The sequence below is a fragment of the Chenopodium album genome, chromosome 22 (genome assembly GCF_948465745.1).
Source record: "Chenopodium album chromosome 22, dcCheAlbu1.1, whole genome shotgun sequence".
Taxonomy (NCBI): Eukaryota; Viridiplantae; Streptophyta; class Magnoliopsida; order Caryophyllales; family Amaranthaceae; genus Chenopodium; species Chenopodium album.
The window spans coordinates 3076915-3094418 of record NC_137855.1 but is presented as its reverse complement, the minus strand read 5'-3'; the positions used below and the strand labels follow the sequence as shown (position 1 = coordinate 3094418).

Here is a 17504-nt window from a genome sequence, read left to right as displayed (position 1 = left end):
TGTAGAATGGCATTTGCATTTAAAATAGCCATCCATATTCTTTCATTATATCCAGCCCAAATGAAAAAGGCCAGATTTAATCCAGGCCCAATTAATACAAGGCCCAGTTTCTAAATGGGCTGTTTATGGACAATTTTGGATCTTTTTCCTGGACAATGACTACAGAGATCTGAAATTTATGGTTGCAAATAATTTGCTATCCATCAGCCACGTAGATAATAAAATCTTTTACATTTTTATTTTATTTTTTTTATTTATTTTTTTTTGTCAACATTTGATCAAATAATTAGTCTCTTCCACAGTATTTTGTGGATAAAACTCGATATCCAAATTATGAGGAAATCTAGCCTTCAATTTGTCAAAATAGGAACTTTTCAAAGGATATGCCTTTAGGCTGAAGGTGATGAATTTTGTTCTCTAATATAGAAGAAAATGAGAAATTTGAAAATTGATGTTATAATGAGTCATATTTGATATTGTACTTGTCATTTTGTTTTTCATTGTGATTTTTTTAGGAGTTAAATTACCATTGGTATACAAAAAATAAACTCTTTTTGTCAGATTGGCATAAAAGTAAAATCTAATCAAAATAAGATTTATCAAAATTAGGTTGAAAATCCAATTAATTGAAATCTGGTTAAAATTGGACCGTATAATCCACATTATCACATGTTGTATACATGATTTTTTGCCATAATACGTGTTTTAAGTCATTCATCAAACATGTTTATATATTCGCATATACCATCACATGACACGTTGACATATACTAAATGGCTTATACACACAAAGTGAATATAATACTGAATATTATGTATATCCGAGTGTATATAAAATGTTTTAATAAGATAGTACACGTGTCCATCGGACCATGCACTTGGCTATAATGATTGTCCTTCCAATGAAGAAGCTAGATATTTGACACACATTGCTTTACTACCACAAACTACAAAGGCATATACAAGTACAACAATCCCTTTTCTCATTCTTTCCTACAAACCACACACCATTTCATTCTCCATATTTCTTCACTCACTTCCCATTCTTTCAAAACCAAAACTTCCCCAAAAAACAACAAAAAAATTCAATTCAATGGCTCTCAATCTATCCCTATCTCATCAATCATGGACATCCGCAACTAATCCGATCGCCTCATCGGATCCTACCCGTTGCTCGGCACCCGGAAACCGGTTGCCGAGACGGGTCGAATTAATTGGGAGTTATTATAAGAGTAAAGGGGTTTTCGTGAAAAGGAAAGATAGTATGAGAGGTCAAGTAAGAGCAAGTTTAGAAGCAGTTGGTACCCAAGAAGTGGAAGCCATAATTGGGAAGGTTACCCAAGTAAATAAGGACACTTTTTGGCCTATTGTTAATGCTGCTGCTGATAAAACTGTTGTTCTTGATATGTACACTCAATGGTAAAATTCTTTAACAATTACTCATTATTTATTTATTTTTCTTAATTTTTTAGTTGGAATTTTCTATTTATGCTATTTAATTTTGCTTTTGATTGCTTATTATGTTAGTTGTTAGTTTGGGTTTGTTTGTGTTATCGACTTGATTTCACTAGAATGTACCCGTGCTAATGATATATCCTTAACGGATAAAGATCTTACTACGTATATATCACAAGACTGAGTGTGTACAATTGTACATTTGAGGATTGAGGTTTTGGAGAGCCCCTTTTTATACAGGAGTCTTTTCTCCTTTTATAAGCAATTCAATTAGTTTTCTATCTTTTTAGTTGTGCCACTTACCTTTCACACCCGAGTTCGAGGATGGTAATGTGAAATGTTGTTTTGAAATTTGGGATTGTTCAAAGCAATCTTATTCAAGAGACTATAGCTAAAAAGCCTGAAATCAATTAAATGAGTAGCTAAAATTGGTGATCCTACTAATGCAAACTTTGGTGGAGTTTCTTGTAATATGAAGTAGCTTGATTGCTACCTATCAGTATTATTGCCCCCCCTCTTTCGCGGTGTACTTGAGAGCACTATCCTGCTTAAGAAGCATGTTACTGTGATTATTGGCCTAGGCTGGCTGCTTCTTTGATTCTATGTTATATACTATTCCGAATTTCTTTGGATTGTCGAAGCTAGACCAACTCTTGGATCATTTGGCTATGTATCCTATGTTACATCCCTTAACTTGTGAATATAGTATGATTATGTGGTATTTCCCAATTAGAATCACAGCACGTGTCATGTAATCTATGAGTTTAAAACTAACAGTTCTGCTGAGAAAAAAATTTGCTGATACATTCAGTAAGAATGTATGCAATTGCATCATTTGCTGTGAAATTTCTGAACAAGTTTTACATGGCATGATACTACGATGGTACATGAGTTGGCTACATCCAGTCTTACACTTCCTGCTATTGTTATGAAATTGTTGCGATCTAATCTTCAGATCGTATCCTAGTTGGTTTTTATAGAAATTACTTGCTACAGGTTAATTCATCCATCTTCCAAATTCCACACTGACATGAGTCTTCAAATTGTTGTGAACTTGTGACCTTCAAGTGGGCATTGTGCTTGAATACAGAGATTGATTTGTGCTGCATATAGCTCGTATATTGTGATCGTTGTCCTTCAGTGTCAGTACTCTAATGATACCATTAGTTCTAACTCGAGTTTTACAAACTGTGAAGGTGTGGACCGTGTAAAGCAATGGCTCCAAAGTACGAAAAGTTAGCAGAGGAATATCTAGATTGCATTTTTCTGAAGCTTGATTGTAACCAGGAAAATAAGGTACATACCATATAACTATGTTTAGTCTAAGCTAGCTTCTATTATCTGTCAACGTCTCAAAGAGAATTAGAATGATGACGTGATTTTTGTAAACATGGGCAGTCCTTGGCTAAGGAATTGGGCATTCGAGTAGTTCCTACTTTCAAGATTTTAAAGGAAGGCAAGATTGTGGAAGAAGTGACAGGGGCCAAATATGATGCATTGGTAGCAGCCATTCAAACTGTTCGAAGTAGCTGAACAAACACTCTAGTGTGCGCGTGTATATATGCTGTAAGATCGTCCTTGCAACTGACTCAGGAAGTGGGAAATGAGACATCATCGACAATGGCTAGTACTAAGTTGTAACCACTGTCTGCTGAGAAACTTGTATGAACAAGAGCTGTAATTGTATATTTTTATGAAGTAAAGGAAATTTGAGGGCTCTACTAGTAGCAGTTCCTTGTTAAATTTCTATTCTTTTCATTGACATTTGCAGTGAAGTTGTGCTTGCTCGCCCTGGACTAGTAAAATCGCAAACACCATCGGCCACCCCCTGATTGGTAGGATAGTGATCATTCTGCTTAATCTCTACTGTATTAATGAATTGGATTCAAGATATAATTACAGAGTATTTTAGACAAAAGAGCTTGATTCTGGAGCTCAAAAATCCGAAATGTCAAGGCCAATTGAGTAGCTCAAACTTAGTTTCAAAAAGAGTTTAGCTGACAACAAGGCATACTCTTTGTTTAACCAAATTCATATGGAGTGTTTATCCAAAATTTGAAGATTACCTAAGCATCTTCAATTCCAACACTGAATAAAGTGACTTAAAAGCATGATTAACTTACTAATGTTCCAGATCCCTTAAAACATTTCAAAAGATAGTTATTTTTAATATTAGTCTTTAAGTAGTTTTTAACAAAAAAAAAATCCTTTACGGTCAACATAGTGCATTCAAAAGTCAAACTGTTACGAAGATCAGGAACATAAGAAATAGATGGATTTTTCCATTTATAGAAGTGATAAAGTAATTGTATAAAAATGACAAAATAAAGTACTCGTAAGTATTACCGATATTTAAAAACGGGTAGAGTAGTTTAATTCATCGGGTTTGCGTTTGGCCCATCATTTTATAGGATCCATAAGCCATCCTTTGGGAAGTTTGACCCACACCCACCCAATGTCCAAAGGATTACAAGAAATCAAAAATGTGAAAAATCCCATCATCTCTTCAATCTCTCACCACAAGAGACACAATACCAGAAATAAAACACATACACAAAACTGTTTAAACAGCTTTTGGGAGTGTGGAACCAATTTTACTCGATCAAATTATTCACTCTTCCCAAAAGCTTCAACACCCTATTTCCTCCTTCATTTTTAATAATAATTTCTGGGTTTTTTTTATTTTAATTTTTTTTGGGGAAGCTTTGAAAATGGCTACAAAAGCTCCTCCAATCACAGGTTTACGCCTAGCTGCCTCCGCGCCATCTACAACAAGCGCTGCATCTCACAGGCTTTCTGTTGTTAGAGTTTCTTTGAGGTCCTCCTTTTTTGGCAACAATGGTAACTTACCCACCTCCAATTTTCTCTTCAATTGTTGTTTAATTTGATTTATATGCAAATTTTGGCAAAAATAATGATTACCCACCTTCAATTTCCTGGTTAATTTGAGTTTTATGCAGAATTTAGCTTCTAGGTATAATGGGGGTGTTGTCAATTTTTCATGTATGGTTGGTTTTGGGTGTTTATGATATGGTATGCTTTTAGAATTGGTAATTTGTGTTTGGGGTTTGATTGTACTTGAGTGAAAAGGATACTAATATAGTATTTTGATTTAACTTATTGCATCAATTGTATTCCTTGAATATGTTTTCGTGGTGAAATCGATGAATTAAGCTGAATTTGTGGTTTCTGATGGAGTAAATGTTTAATTTTGTTAATGTTAGCTCCTGATTTGATGCATATTACATTGCTTGCAGTTGGAGCATTGAGATTGAGTGGAGTTCAATTACTACATTCCAATAAGTCCAGGTGTAACGGCCACGGTGGAGGTTCTCTTGGTTCACAAATGAACCTCTTTGATCGGTTTGCCAGAGTTGTTAAGGTTTGAGTTTGAAGTTACTTTTTTGCACAAGTCGATTTTCCTGGCTTTTGTATCACTTTATCTTGTTGAATAATGACATTTTTCCTAATGGGTTGTCATCTTTATTGGACTTAGTCATATGCAAACTCAATTCTAAGCAGTTTTGAGGATCCCGAGAAAATTCTGGAACAAACTGTTCTTGAGATGAATGAAGATTTGACGAAAATGCGCCAGTCAACAGCACAGGTACAGCGCTCTCTTCTTAAGTTGCTAGTATAAGTGGATGTTACATTTTTTACTTCTCACCTTGCTTTATTTTCCCATTTGGTTAAGTGTTTTATACCTTTCCCTTTATATGAAGGTATTGGCATCTCAAAAGCAACTGGAAAACAAGTGTAAAGCCGCGCAGCAAGCTTCAGAAGATTGGTAAGCTGTCTATGGGGCTGAATTTGAATGCATTGTTAGTTGCTGCTTGCTCCCACCCCCCTCCCCCCTGTTTTTTTTCTAACCTGATTTGTCTTTCATGGGCTATAAGGTATAAAAAAGCACAACTTGCACTGAGCAAAGGGGATGAAGACCTTGCTCGTGAAGCTTTGAAGAGGAGGAAATCTTATGCTGTAAGTTTCCTTTATCTTGCAGAGTGCAGACCATCTTTCTATTTGATTTGGCTTTCCCCTTTTGTTTTCTACACCTTGTATGCTGATGTTTGTGTATTGGAGGTGGTGTATTGATTTCTCCAATCATGTTGAAATATACTCTCTCCCTACTCCCCGTACCCCCACCAACAGCCCTCAAAGAATTGAATTATTAGTCTCAAAGGAGACAGGGAAGTGGCATCACTGGCATTTGAAGATTTTCTTCAGTGGTGATCAATGACTAAAGCTGGGCTAGCTGTTGTGATTGCCATTCTGCATTTTCTTGCCAGCTGAAAGTGTATTTAAATCTGATATGATACCATTACTTCCTCTATCTTGTTGATGTTGTTGAAAGAACCCATCTGGCTATAAGCCTTTTTGAATATCACTTTTTAAACACCAGTTTGTGTTTACTTTTGGTGGGGAAGTATTCTGACCCTCACTTCCAAATTGAAGATCTAATGTTAACCCTCATTTCTTCCAACGTGCATTTTAGTACCAAATCTCAATTATACAATCTTGTTGTGCACTTTTTAAGACAAAGTATTCCTTGATTAGTTGTTTATGCTTATCAAGTGTATTTAGTCAGCTTAGGGCCCCTCATTATGTACAGGAGTAATTTTTAATCAGTATAGATTAAGTCATACCTATGCATTTTTTTTTTTTTTTTTTTTTTTTTTTTTTTTTTTTTTTTTTGTTGTTGTTGTTGTTGTTGTTGTTGTTGTCAGGGCTGGAATTAACATAATCATCAGCTATGCCATGTCTTTTAGGTAATGTAGGTCTTCTAAAGTTTGTCTTCCCACTATGAAGTACAGAACACTTAATGGTGGAGTGTGGAGGAAATCTAAAAATATTTTGCCTTATTAGCAAAGAATAAGCTCTATTAACATTTTTTTTATTTTACAAGGTAGGATTACATTAATAGTGTTCTTACTTTTAAAAGTTTAAGAATTATGATTTTCCGGCATAACTCTGGTCATGTTGCTCAAAGTTGCCCTTTTCAGCCATAGCTCCCTACCCATGAGTCATTTCTCATATACTTATTTGTGACTGGTTGTTCTCCTGATTCCTGAAGTCTAAGCATGAATATTGGCAGGGTCATCTGCTATACTTGTGTCTGACTGTTCTTCTGAAATCTAGGCATGAATATTGGCAGGTTCATCTGCCAGTGAGAAATTTTTATTTGTAGTTTCCCTGGCTTTGATAAGCAAGATTGTGCAATATGAAACGGTGCTATATAGATTGTGCCATTGTGACCTAGTGATTATCCCTCCAGATTCTAGCTTTCTTTTGGTTTCCAAGCTTTGAAATAATGTTGTTTGCAAGCTTTTGGTATTCTCTTACAAGTATATTGGAATTAAAGAATTTAGGCTCTTTTTTTTTAGAAAAAGGAATTAAAAGAAAGAGTTATAGATGTGGAAAATAAAGCTAATTTATACAGCTGCAAAGAATATATACACATGTGTGGAGGTATTTTATTATTTTGACCTTATCCAGTGACATATTACTCTTTTAAAATGGAAAATGGTAGTCTTATTATTTGTAGACGTATGAATGATCCCTTTGATTCAATTTGATCTGTCCTGCTGTCCTCAGGATGTACCAAGTTCGATTATTCTTGTTGTTTTTATTATCTTGCCTAAATGAATTGAAGCTTCAAGAATAATAATAATTCCTTTCTCACTTATCTATATACACTCTTACCATTTGCAGGATAATGCTAGTGCTTTGAGGGCTCAGCTTGATCAGCAAAAGAATGTTGTTGAATCTCTTGTCTCAAATACTAAGGTGTGCTGCTATGGCTCATGTAACATGCTTCTTGTCAGTTTCTTCTGTGTTATAATATATAATTGATTTCCCACTTTTTGATGACTTGATAGCGCTGATATGGGTTTGCTCTTGGCCATAGTTTAATTTGGTTGTGCAAGGATAGATTGAATATATAATGTCGATTGTAAAACCTGCATGCTCAGATAATTCTCATTGATACGTGAAAGACTTTGGTTAAGATATCTTTTTTACTACTTCTGACATCACCTATTACGTGGAGCTCCTGAAGGCGATGAATTGATACTTGAGCAATAATATAACTGTGTGAAGGTGGATTATTTCTGTTCTTTGGGAACAGGCCTGGCAGGATGAGGAGTCCTTCTAGCCTATTTAATCTCTCTATTGGTTGGGGAACCATCACCTTGGGAGGGTATACTAATATACCGTGATGGTATTGGTGGAACCTTTTTCCATCAATGATGCTCCTTTTCCATTCTGCTTGTTGTCATAGTACCACAATACCGGTTGTAATTTTAAGTCCTTAAAAGGCTTCTGGCTTGTTGCTATTGCATAAATGCTCTAGTTGGTTAATAATTTGATTGCTTCATTGATTGGTTATCTAAGTGATCAAGTCTACTGCAACTGGAAAGGTAATATAAGAATTTTTATTGAATTGCCTCTTCCTTCCCTGGCAGCTCTTGGAAAGCAAAATACAAGAAGCAAAGTCAAAGAAAGACACGCTCAAAGCACGTGCTCAATCTGCAAGGTTTTGCATCTATACCCGATTACCCTCTTTGTCATGAGTATCATTGAAAGGTTTTTCTTTTGCCGTTCTGCATCTATTTGCTCAAAGAACATATTCAGTTTGCAAAGGTTTAACCTTTTTTTTTTTTTTTTTTTTAATCCTGGTGTATATTATAGTAAGTTCTGTATTCTATCTTTGGTTTTCCAGGACTGCTACTAAAGTAAGTGAGATGGTTGGAAAAGTGAATACAAGCGGTGCTCTTGCTGCTTTTGAGAAAATGGAAGAAAAAGGCAAGCTTTATTTCATTTCCTTCATGATGTTATATGGGTCTATTGTGAATTGTATATATTGTGTAGATTACAGGGCTATTTGGGGGTCCTTATTATGTATCATTAGTTTCCTTAATTGAAGACAGCTCTTATTCCTTGGCCGAAGTTCCTGTGCCCGTCTCATAAGATGTATGGAGTCAAATCTGAGACACCATATTCAAGTTTAAGTTAATATGATACTGATAAGTTGACTGTATATAGAGATTAGAGAGGTTCTAAAATGAAGTATGCTGAAGAGATTTGAGTACATAATCATCTTGCCTGCAATAATATCTGATGTATATCCACAAGCAATCCTTATTATTGTGAATCATCATAGGTTAGTGATGTTACTACGCCTCGTAATTTGCTTTGGGATTAGGTTTCTTTGGTAGCTTCTTTGAACCAGCTGGCGCTTTCCCAAATATTCTCTTGGGGAGATATAGGGAAATTCAGTTTATCTATAGTTTTTTTTGGATACTTAGTGAGGAAACCTTGTCCTTCTGAATTAGTGTTTGTGATAATTTATAGAACATTAATTTTTCTTTTTTTTTTTAACAATGGTTAATTATCATGCAGTTAGAATGTTTATTTTGTGCCTTGTGACTTATGGCCTCCTTTTAATACAGTAATGGCTATGGAATCTGAAGCCGATGCACTCAATCAGTTAACCACTGATGATCTTGAAGGAAAGGTAGGCCCTCCACCCCCCCCCCCCCCCTCTCTCTCTTCCAGAGTATATAACATTATGAATGATTGTTGATGTAAATAGAAAAATCAAGGTGATTCACACATGCACCTCCACACACATGTTATGAACTCATGCAGTACTCTTTTACCTCATAACAATCTTAGGAAATGGTTTGTGAGAGTTAGAGATCGACTAAATTGAAATTTCTTACACTAGCTGTAGTTTATTAATTATTATACTGAGCGCTTCTCTTTGTTTATTGTCAGTTTGCGTTACTGGAAGGCACATCTGTTGATGAGGACTTAGCTAGCTTGAAGAATGAATTATCTGGGAGCTCAAAGGTATACTAATGCATGGATCTCCTGTTTTATTATCACATATTCATGTTGGTGCTAGTTAAATCTTATCATCCTATCAAAGATCATAATTAATGATAAGTAAAGAGAGGATCATTGTCAAGAATAAGCATGCAGCGAATTTCTAATCATGCCCCTCCGGTTCCTAAACAGTAGGTCACTTTTTAAAGGAATCGAGTTAAACTTTCTTAACTGTCCTTCACTAACTGAAAATTTACATTTCCACAAACTTTTAAATTCTTTGTTAAGATTAAGGGTACAAGCTTTTGGAAGTTCCCTATAATTTTGGGACTATAAGTAATTATTATTTGCTGGTTAGCAACAAAATTAGCCTATAATTATAATATGGCTTTGTGGTTCCATGTGATCCATGTCATACTGAAGTTGTTCAAGAATTGTATGGGTAACTGTCAAGTAGTTCATTCAGTGTTCCAGTTTATTATTTTCTGTATTAATTGTTGAGGAGGTTGCTGACTTTGCCCTTGTCTATTTTTTTGAATGACCTTGAACAGAAAGGAGAACTACCTCCAGGGAGAACAGCGGTTGCCAAATCACCCTTTAGAGATATGGAAATCGAGTCAGAGCTAAATGAGCTTCGAAGAAAAGCCAGCGATTATTAGATATTGATTTATAGTTTTCATCATTTTCTTTGTGTAAATTATTTCTCAATCTAAGCCAAATCACGGTTTTTTTGTAATGCTCACACATTGTTAAGCTTACAATCTAGGAAGAGATGCAATTTACGATACAAGCTTGTGAAATACAAGTAATCATTGACCTTTGTAAATGCAAAAGTATTCCCGGTGTTTTTCATATACGCTAATCTTTGTTTATCATGGTTATAATAAACTTGTATTTTCATGTACGCTCATCTTTTCATCATTAACAAAGTTTTCATTTGATAAACAATTAAACAGGAATTGGTTTATCAAGGTTTATAAACTTGCATTTTCTCATAATCAAATCATGGATGCAATCAAAATTTCTCAGACTTTCATTCTTCACAATATGAAGTACATTAGAACAACACCTTTTGAAGAATTCTCGTGACATTGCATGTAATTGTGATTTATACGAGTCTAGGCAAATTAAACATAGTCTTGTATTAGCATGTGTGACAAGCTTGACTATATGACCTCTCGATATAGAATATGTAATGATTAATGAATGATCGAGGTTGTCTTTTAGTTAGACCATCCGTTCGAGTTTCACTTCTCAATTACTCTGTATTAAAAAAAAAAAAAAAAAATAAATAAATAAATAAATAAAACTTTATTTTTGAAGGCTAAAATTTCCAATATAGCTCATCAAATACACTCTCTTTCTCTCCCACACACAAAAATCTTCCCCAAAAAAAATGGCCTCAATCCCACTCTTACGCCTCTCTCTCCTCCCCACCGCCGCAGCCACCACCACCCACCACCGCAAACCCACCAAATTCCGGCCACTCTCTCTCCTCTTCCACCCTCTCAAATCTTCCCCATTCACCAAAATCAATTTCCCAATTACCACCCAAAAACCCAGAACCCTAAAACCCCAAAAATCAAGCATAACAATGTCAACAACCCCAGCAACAGACCGCTTAATCTCCTCCATTTCCTACTTTCTTCCCTTCATCAATGGCCTCCATTACGGCCGCTTCCTCTTCGCTCAATACCCACCTCTCTCTCATCTCTTCCAACCCCTTTTACCCTTTTTCTCGCTCTACAAATCAATCCCATATGCTAGTTTCGTCTCCTTCTTTGCGCTCTATCTTGGGGTTGTCAGAAACCCTAGTATCTCAAGCTATGTTCGATTCAATGCAATGCAAGCCCTTGTTCTTGATGTTCTTCTTGTTCTTCCTTTGCTTTTGCAGCGGATTTTTACTCCTGGAAAAGGGTTAGGGTTTAAGATTATGGTAATGAGTCATAATTTTTTGTTTGTGTTTATTGTTTCTTGTTTTGTTTATGGGGTTGTTTCTTCGATTTTGGGTAGAACTCCTTATTTGCCCATTGTTGCTGATGCTGCTGGTAGACAAATGTAATCTTCAATTGGGGTTTTGATCAATTGAAATTAAATTCAAGTTTTTTTTTTTGTGGGTAGATTTGATTTGGAAGAATTAGATTGTTAGTTATGTAATTTGTTCTTTGTAATAATTTGTTGAAATTGGAGAAATTTTGATAAATATTCCACATTTTAATTATTGATTTCTGCTATGTTGTAGTGCAATAATTATGGTATGATTTATACAATCAATAAGATACAAATATACAATATCATACTTTATTGTGTAACACGGGCCGTTTGGTTCGCGCGGGGAAATCGGAATGGAATGAACAAAGTGAATGTAGGAGTATAGAATGAAACCCTTTCCAAGTAGTATGTCCTTTGGTTTTCAAAAAACAAAAGGAATCACTACCACCACACATCCCTTTTCTCTACTTTTCCAGCCACCCTACTGCCCAGCCACAACATCGACGGAAATCGTTAGCCCTCGGCGCACCTCCCCTCCCCGGAAAAACTTCAACCACCCACGCAAAAACCCTAGAAAACACCATTCCTCCCCTTAAAAACGCCGGCCAAACTTCCCCCCACACCTCATAATTTTTTCGAAAATCGTGGATTATAATCTTCAATTTTATAATTTTTTGACTTTTTGACTTTTTCTAGCCCGAAAAAAAAATTGCCGAGATGTTTACCATGTTCCTTAATACCCTCAATGAGTCCAATTGGGTCGATGAAACCATCCAATATGCACTTACAAAGTTAATTTACTCGTTCGCAACTTGCAGTGATTTCGTAAACTAAAGCCTATCACGAACGTTTCTGACAACATATAATGATCATATATGATTTAAAACGGCATAATATGGCCGCGAGATGTATGTCTTAGGGTTTCAAAACTTTTCGCCAGCAGGCCCTGAAACCTCCAAATTTCCAAAAAAAGCGTGGATTATAGCCTTCTATTTTGTAATTTTTTGACCTTTTTCGCCTTGAAATAAAAATTGCCGAAATGATTACCATGGTCCTTAATATCCTCTACGAGTCCAATCAGGTTGGTGGAACCATCCGATATGCTCTAAAAAAGTAAATTTACCCGTTCACAACTTGTAGTGATTTCGTAAACGCAAGCCTACCACGGACGTTTATGACAACATATAATAATCATATATGGTTTCAAACGACATTATAAGACTCAAAGATGTATCTCTTAGGGACATAACACTTTTCGCCACTAGCTCCCGAAACCTCCAAATTTCCTCAAAAACCAAGGATTAAGCCTTCAATTTTGTAATTTTTTGACCTTTTTTTTGCACTGAAATAAACATTGCCGAGATATTACCATGGTCCCTGATACCTTCCAGAAGTCCAATTGGGGCGGTGGAACCATCCAATATGCCCTTAAACAGTCAATTTATCCGTTCACAACTTGCAATGATTTTGTAAACTCAAGTCTACCACGGAAGTTTATGACAGCATATAATGATCATATATGGTTTCAAACGGAATTATATGACCCCGAGATGTATCCCTTAGGGTCTCAAAACTTTTCGCCACCCAGCTCCGAAACATCCAAATTTCCTCAAAAAAGCGTTGATTATAGCCTTTAATTTTATAATTTTTTGACATTTTTCCGCCCTGAAATAAAAATTGCTGATATGTTTACCATGGTCCCTAATACTCTCCAGGAGTACAATTGGGTCGGTGGAACCATCTACTATGCCCTTAAATAGGCAATTTACCCGTTCGCATTTTGCACCGATTTCGTAAACTCAAGCCTACCACGGACGTTTATGCAAACAAATAATGATAATATATGGTTTCAAACGTCATTACATGACCTTAATATGTATCCCCTAGGGTCTCAAGACTTTTCGCCACCGGGCCCCCGAAACCTTCAAATTTCCTCAAAAAGCGTGGATTTTAGGCTTCAATTTTTTAATTTTTTGACTTTTTCTCTTCCTTAAATAAAAATTGCTGATATGTTTACCATGATCTATAATACCTTTCAGGAGCCAATTGGGTCAGTGGAACCATCCACTATGTCCTTAAATAAACAATTTACCTGTTCGTAATTTGAACTGATTTTGTAAACTCAAGCCTATCACAGACGTTTATGACAACATATAACAATCATATATGGTTTCAAACGACATTATATGACCCCAGATTTACCCCTTAGGGTCTCAAGACTTTTCGCCACCGGCCCCTGAAACATCTTAATTTCCTCAAAAAGCGTGGATTATAGCCTTCAATTTTGTAATTTTTTGACTTTTTTTCACCTGAAAAAAAAAATTGCCGAGATTTTGACCATGATCCCTAATACCCTCCATGAGTCCAATTGGGTCTGTAGAACCATCCAATATGCCGTTAAACATTCAATTTACCCGTTTGCAACTTGCACCAATTTCGTAAACTCAAGCCTACCACGTACGTTTATGACAACATATAATGATCATATAAGGTTTCAAACGGCATTATATGACCCCGAGATGTATCCCTTAGGGTCTCAACACTTTTCGCCACCGAGCTCCGAAACATCCAAATTTCCTCAAAAAAGCGTGGATTATAGCCTTCAATTTTGCAATTTTTTGACCTTTTTTCGCCCGAAAATAAAAATTGCCGAAATGTTTGTCATGGTCCCTAATACCCTCCATGAGTCTAATTGGGTCGGTGAAACCATCCAATATGCCCTTAAAAAGTCAATTTACCGGTTCACAACTTGCACCGATTTCGTAAACTCAAGTCTACCACGGACATTTATGACAACATATAATGATCATTTACGATTTCAAATAGCATTATATGACCCCGAGATTTATCCCTTAGGGTCTCAAAACTTTTCGCCACCGGGCCTCGAAACCTCCAAAATTTTTTAAAAAGCGTGGATTATAGCCTTCAATTTTATAATTTTTGACTTTTTTTCGCCCTAAAATTAAAAATTGTCGAGATGTTTACCATGGTCCATAATGCCCTCAACGAGTTCAATTAGGTCAGTGAAATCATCCAATATGCCCTTAAAAAGTCAATTTACTTGTTCGCAACTTGTAGTGATTTTGTAAACTAAAGCCTACCACAGCGTTTATGACAATACATAATGATCATACATTGTTTAAAACGACATTGTATGACCCCGAAATGTATTCTTCAGGAGTACAATTGGGTCGGTGGAACCATCTACTATGCCCTTAAATAGGCAATTTACCCGTTCGCATTTTGCACCAATTTCGTAAACTCAAGCCTACCACGGACGTTTATGAAAACAAATAATGATCATATAAGGTTTCAAACGTCATTATATGACCTTAATATGTATCCCCTAGGGTTTTAAGACTTTTCGCCACTGGATCATGAAACCTTCAAATTTCCTCAAAAAGCGTGGATTATAAGACTTCAATTTTTTAATTTTTTGTCTTTTTTTCTTCCTAAAATAAAAATTGACGGGATGTTTACCATGGTCTATAATACCTTTCAGGAGTCAATTGGGTCAGTGGAACCCTCCACTATGTCCTTAAATAAACAATTTACCCGTTCGTAATTTGAACTGATTTTGTAAACTCAAGCCTATCACAGACGTTTATGACAACATATAACGATCATATATGGTTTCAAACGACATTATATGATCCCCTGATTTACCCCTTAGGGTCTCAAGACTTTTCGCCACCGGCCCCTGAAACCTTTTGATTTCCTCAAAAAGCGTAGATTATAGCCTTCAATTTTGTAATTTTTTGATTTTTTTTCGCCTGAAAATAAAAATTGCCGAGATTTTGACCATGATCCCTAATACCCTCCAAGAGTCCAATTGGGTCTGTAGAACCATCCAATATGCCGTTAAACATTCAATTTACCCGTTTGCAACTTGCACCAATTTCGTAAACTCAAGCCTACCACGTACGTTTATGACAGTATATAATGATCATATATGGTTTCAAACGGCATTATATGACCTCGAGATGTATCCCTTAGGGTCTTAAGACTTTTCGCCACCGAGCTCCGAAACATCCAAATTTCCTCAAAAAAGCGTGGATTATAGCCTTCAATTTTGTAATTTTTTGACCTTTTTTTGCCCGGAAATAAAAACTGCCGAAATGTTTGTCATGGTCCCTTATACCCTCCATGAGTCCAATTGGATTGGTGAAACCATCCAATATGCCCTTAAAAAGTCAATTTACCCGTTCGCAACTGGCAGTGATTTCGTAAACTCAAGCTTGCCATGGACGATTATGGCAACACATAATGATTATATATGGTTTCAAACGGCATTATATGACCCCGAGATGTATCCATTAGGGTCACAGGAATTTTCGCCACCGGGCCCCAAAACCTCCAAATTTCCTCAAAAAGCGTGGATAATAGCCTTCAGTTTTGTAATTTTTTGACCTTTTTTCGCCCTTAAATAAAAATTTGCCGAGATTTTTACTATGGTCCCTAATACCCTCTAATAGTCAAATTGGGTCGGTGGAACCATCTAATATCCCCTTTAACAGTCAATTTACCCGTTCGCAACTTGCACCGATTTCGTAAACTCAAGCCTACCACGGACATTTATGACAACATATAATGATCATTTACGATTTCAAACAGCATTATATGACCCCGAGATTTATCCCTTAGGGTCTCAAAACTTTTCGCCACCGGGCCTCGAAACCTCCAAAATTTTTCAAAAAGCGTGGATTATAGCCTTCAATTTTATAATTATTGACCTTTTTTCGCCCTGAAATTAAAAATTGCCGAGATGTTTACCATGGTCCCTAATGCCCTCAACGAGTTCAATAAGTTCAGTGAAATCATCCAATATGCCCTTAAAAAGACAATTTACTCGTTCGCAACTTGTAGTGATTTTGAAAACTAAAGCCTACCACGGCGTTTATGACAATACATAATGATCATACATGGTTTAAAACGACATTATATGACCCCGAAATGTATTATTTAGGGTGAAAAGGCTTTTCACCACCATGTCCCGAAACCTCTAAATTTCCTCAAAAAGCGTAGATAATAGCCTTCAATTTTGTAATTTTTTGATCTTTTTTCGCCCAAAAAAAAATTGCCGAGATGTTTACTATTGTCTTTAATACCCTCCACGAGTCTAATTTGGTCGATGAAACCATCAAAAATGCCCTTAAGCAGTCAATTTACCCGTTCGCAACTTGCAATGATTTTTTAAACTCAAGCTTACCACAAACGTTTATGACAATATATAATGATCATATGTGGTTCCAAACGGCATTATATGACCCCGAGATGTATCCCTTAGGGTCTCAAGACTTTTCGCCACTGGGCCCCGAAACCTCCAAATTTCCTTAAATAGCGTTGATTATAGCCTTCAATTTAATAATTTTTTTGACCTTTTTTCGCCCTGAAATAAAAATTGCCGAGATGTTTACCATGGTCCTTAATACCTTCCAGGAGTCCAATTGGGTTGGTGTAACCATCCAATATGCCATTAAACAGTCAATTTACCCGTTCAAAACTTGTAGTGATTTCGTAAACTCAAGCCTACCACGGACGTTTATGACAGCATATAATGATCATGTATGGTTTCAATCGGCATTATATGACCCCGTAATGTATTCCTTAAGGTCTCAAGACTTTTCACCACCGAGCCCCGAAACCTCCAAATTTCCTCAAAAAAGCGTGGATTATAGCCTTCAATTTTGTAATTTTTTGACTTTTTTTCGCCCGGAAATTAAAATTGCCGAGATGTTTACGATGGTCCGTAATACACTCCAGGAGTCCAATTAGGTACGTGGAACCATCTACTATGCCCTTTAACAGTCAATTTACCCGTTCGCATTTTGCACTGATTTCGAAAACTCAAGCCTACCACGGACGTTTATGTTAACATATAATGATCATATATGGTTTCAAACGACATTATACGACCTCGAGATGTATCCCTTAAGATCACAAGACTTTTCACCGTCGGCCCTCGAAACCTCCAAATTTTTTCTTCTTTCAATTTTGTGATTTTTTTGAATTTTTTTCGCCCTAAAATAAAAATTGTCGAGATGTTTACCATGGTCCCTAATAACCTTCTAGGACTCCAATTGGGTCGGTGGAACCATCCATTATGCCCTTAAATAGTCAATTTACCCGTTCGCAACTTGCATCGATTTTGTAAACTCAAGCCTACCATGGACATTTATGACAACATATAATGATCATATATGGTTTCAAACGGTATTATATGACCCCGAG

General features: G+C 36.1%; 2 protein-coding genes and 1 pseudogene across 2 annotated transcripts; all 3 read left to right on the top strand.

Annotated features, from left to right (window-relative positions):
- The first annotated feature begins 969 nt into the window (after window positions 1–969).
- LOC145605423 (thioredoxin F-type, chloroplastic-like) lies at window positions 970–3197 on the top strand. The gene is made up of 3 exons (XM_081661471.1): window positions 970–1418; window positions 2651–2750; window positions 2853–3197. Exons 1-3 carry the CDS (start codon window positions 1093–1095, stop codon window positions 2985–2987), a joined length of 561 nt encoding a protein of 186 aa, XP_081517597.1. The 5' UTR covers window positions 970–1092; the 3' UTR covers window positions 2988–3197.
- A 733-nt stretch (window positions 3198–3930) lies between these two features.
- LOC145604621 (membrane-associated protein VIPP1, chloroplastic-like) lies at window positions 3931–10137 on the top strand. The gene is made up of 11 exons (XM_081660523.1): window positions 3931–4295; window positions 4712–4836; window positions 4951–5061; window positions 5177–5241; window positions 5351–5432; window positions 7164–7238; window positions 7916–7986; window positions 8173–8255; window positions 8903–8967; window positions 9231–9305; window positions 9833–10137. The coding sequence occupies exons 1-11, from the start codon at window positions 4166–4168 to the stop codon at window positions 9938–9940; spliced, it is 990 nt and encodes a 329-aa protein (XP_081516649.1). The 5' UTR covers window positions 3931–4165; the 3' UTR covers window positions 9941–10137.
- A 491-nt stretch (window positions 10138–10628) lies between these two features.
- On the top strand, window positions 10629–11502 carry LOC145604622 (protein TIC 20-II, chloroplastic pseudogene; annotated as a pseudogene).
- The last annotated feature ends 6002 nt before the right edge of the window (window positions 11503–17504 follow it).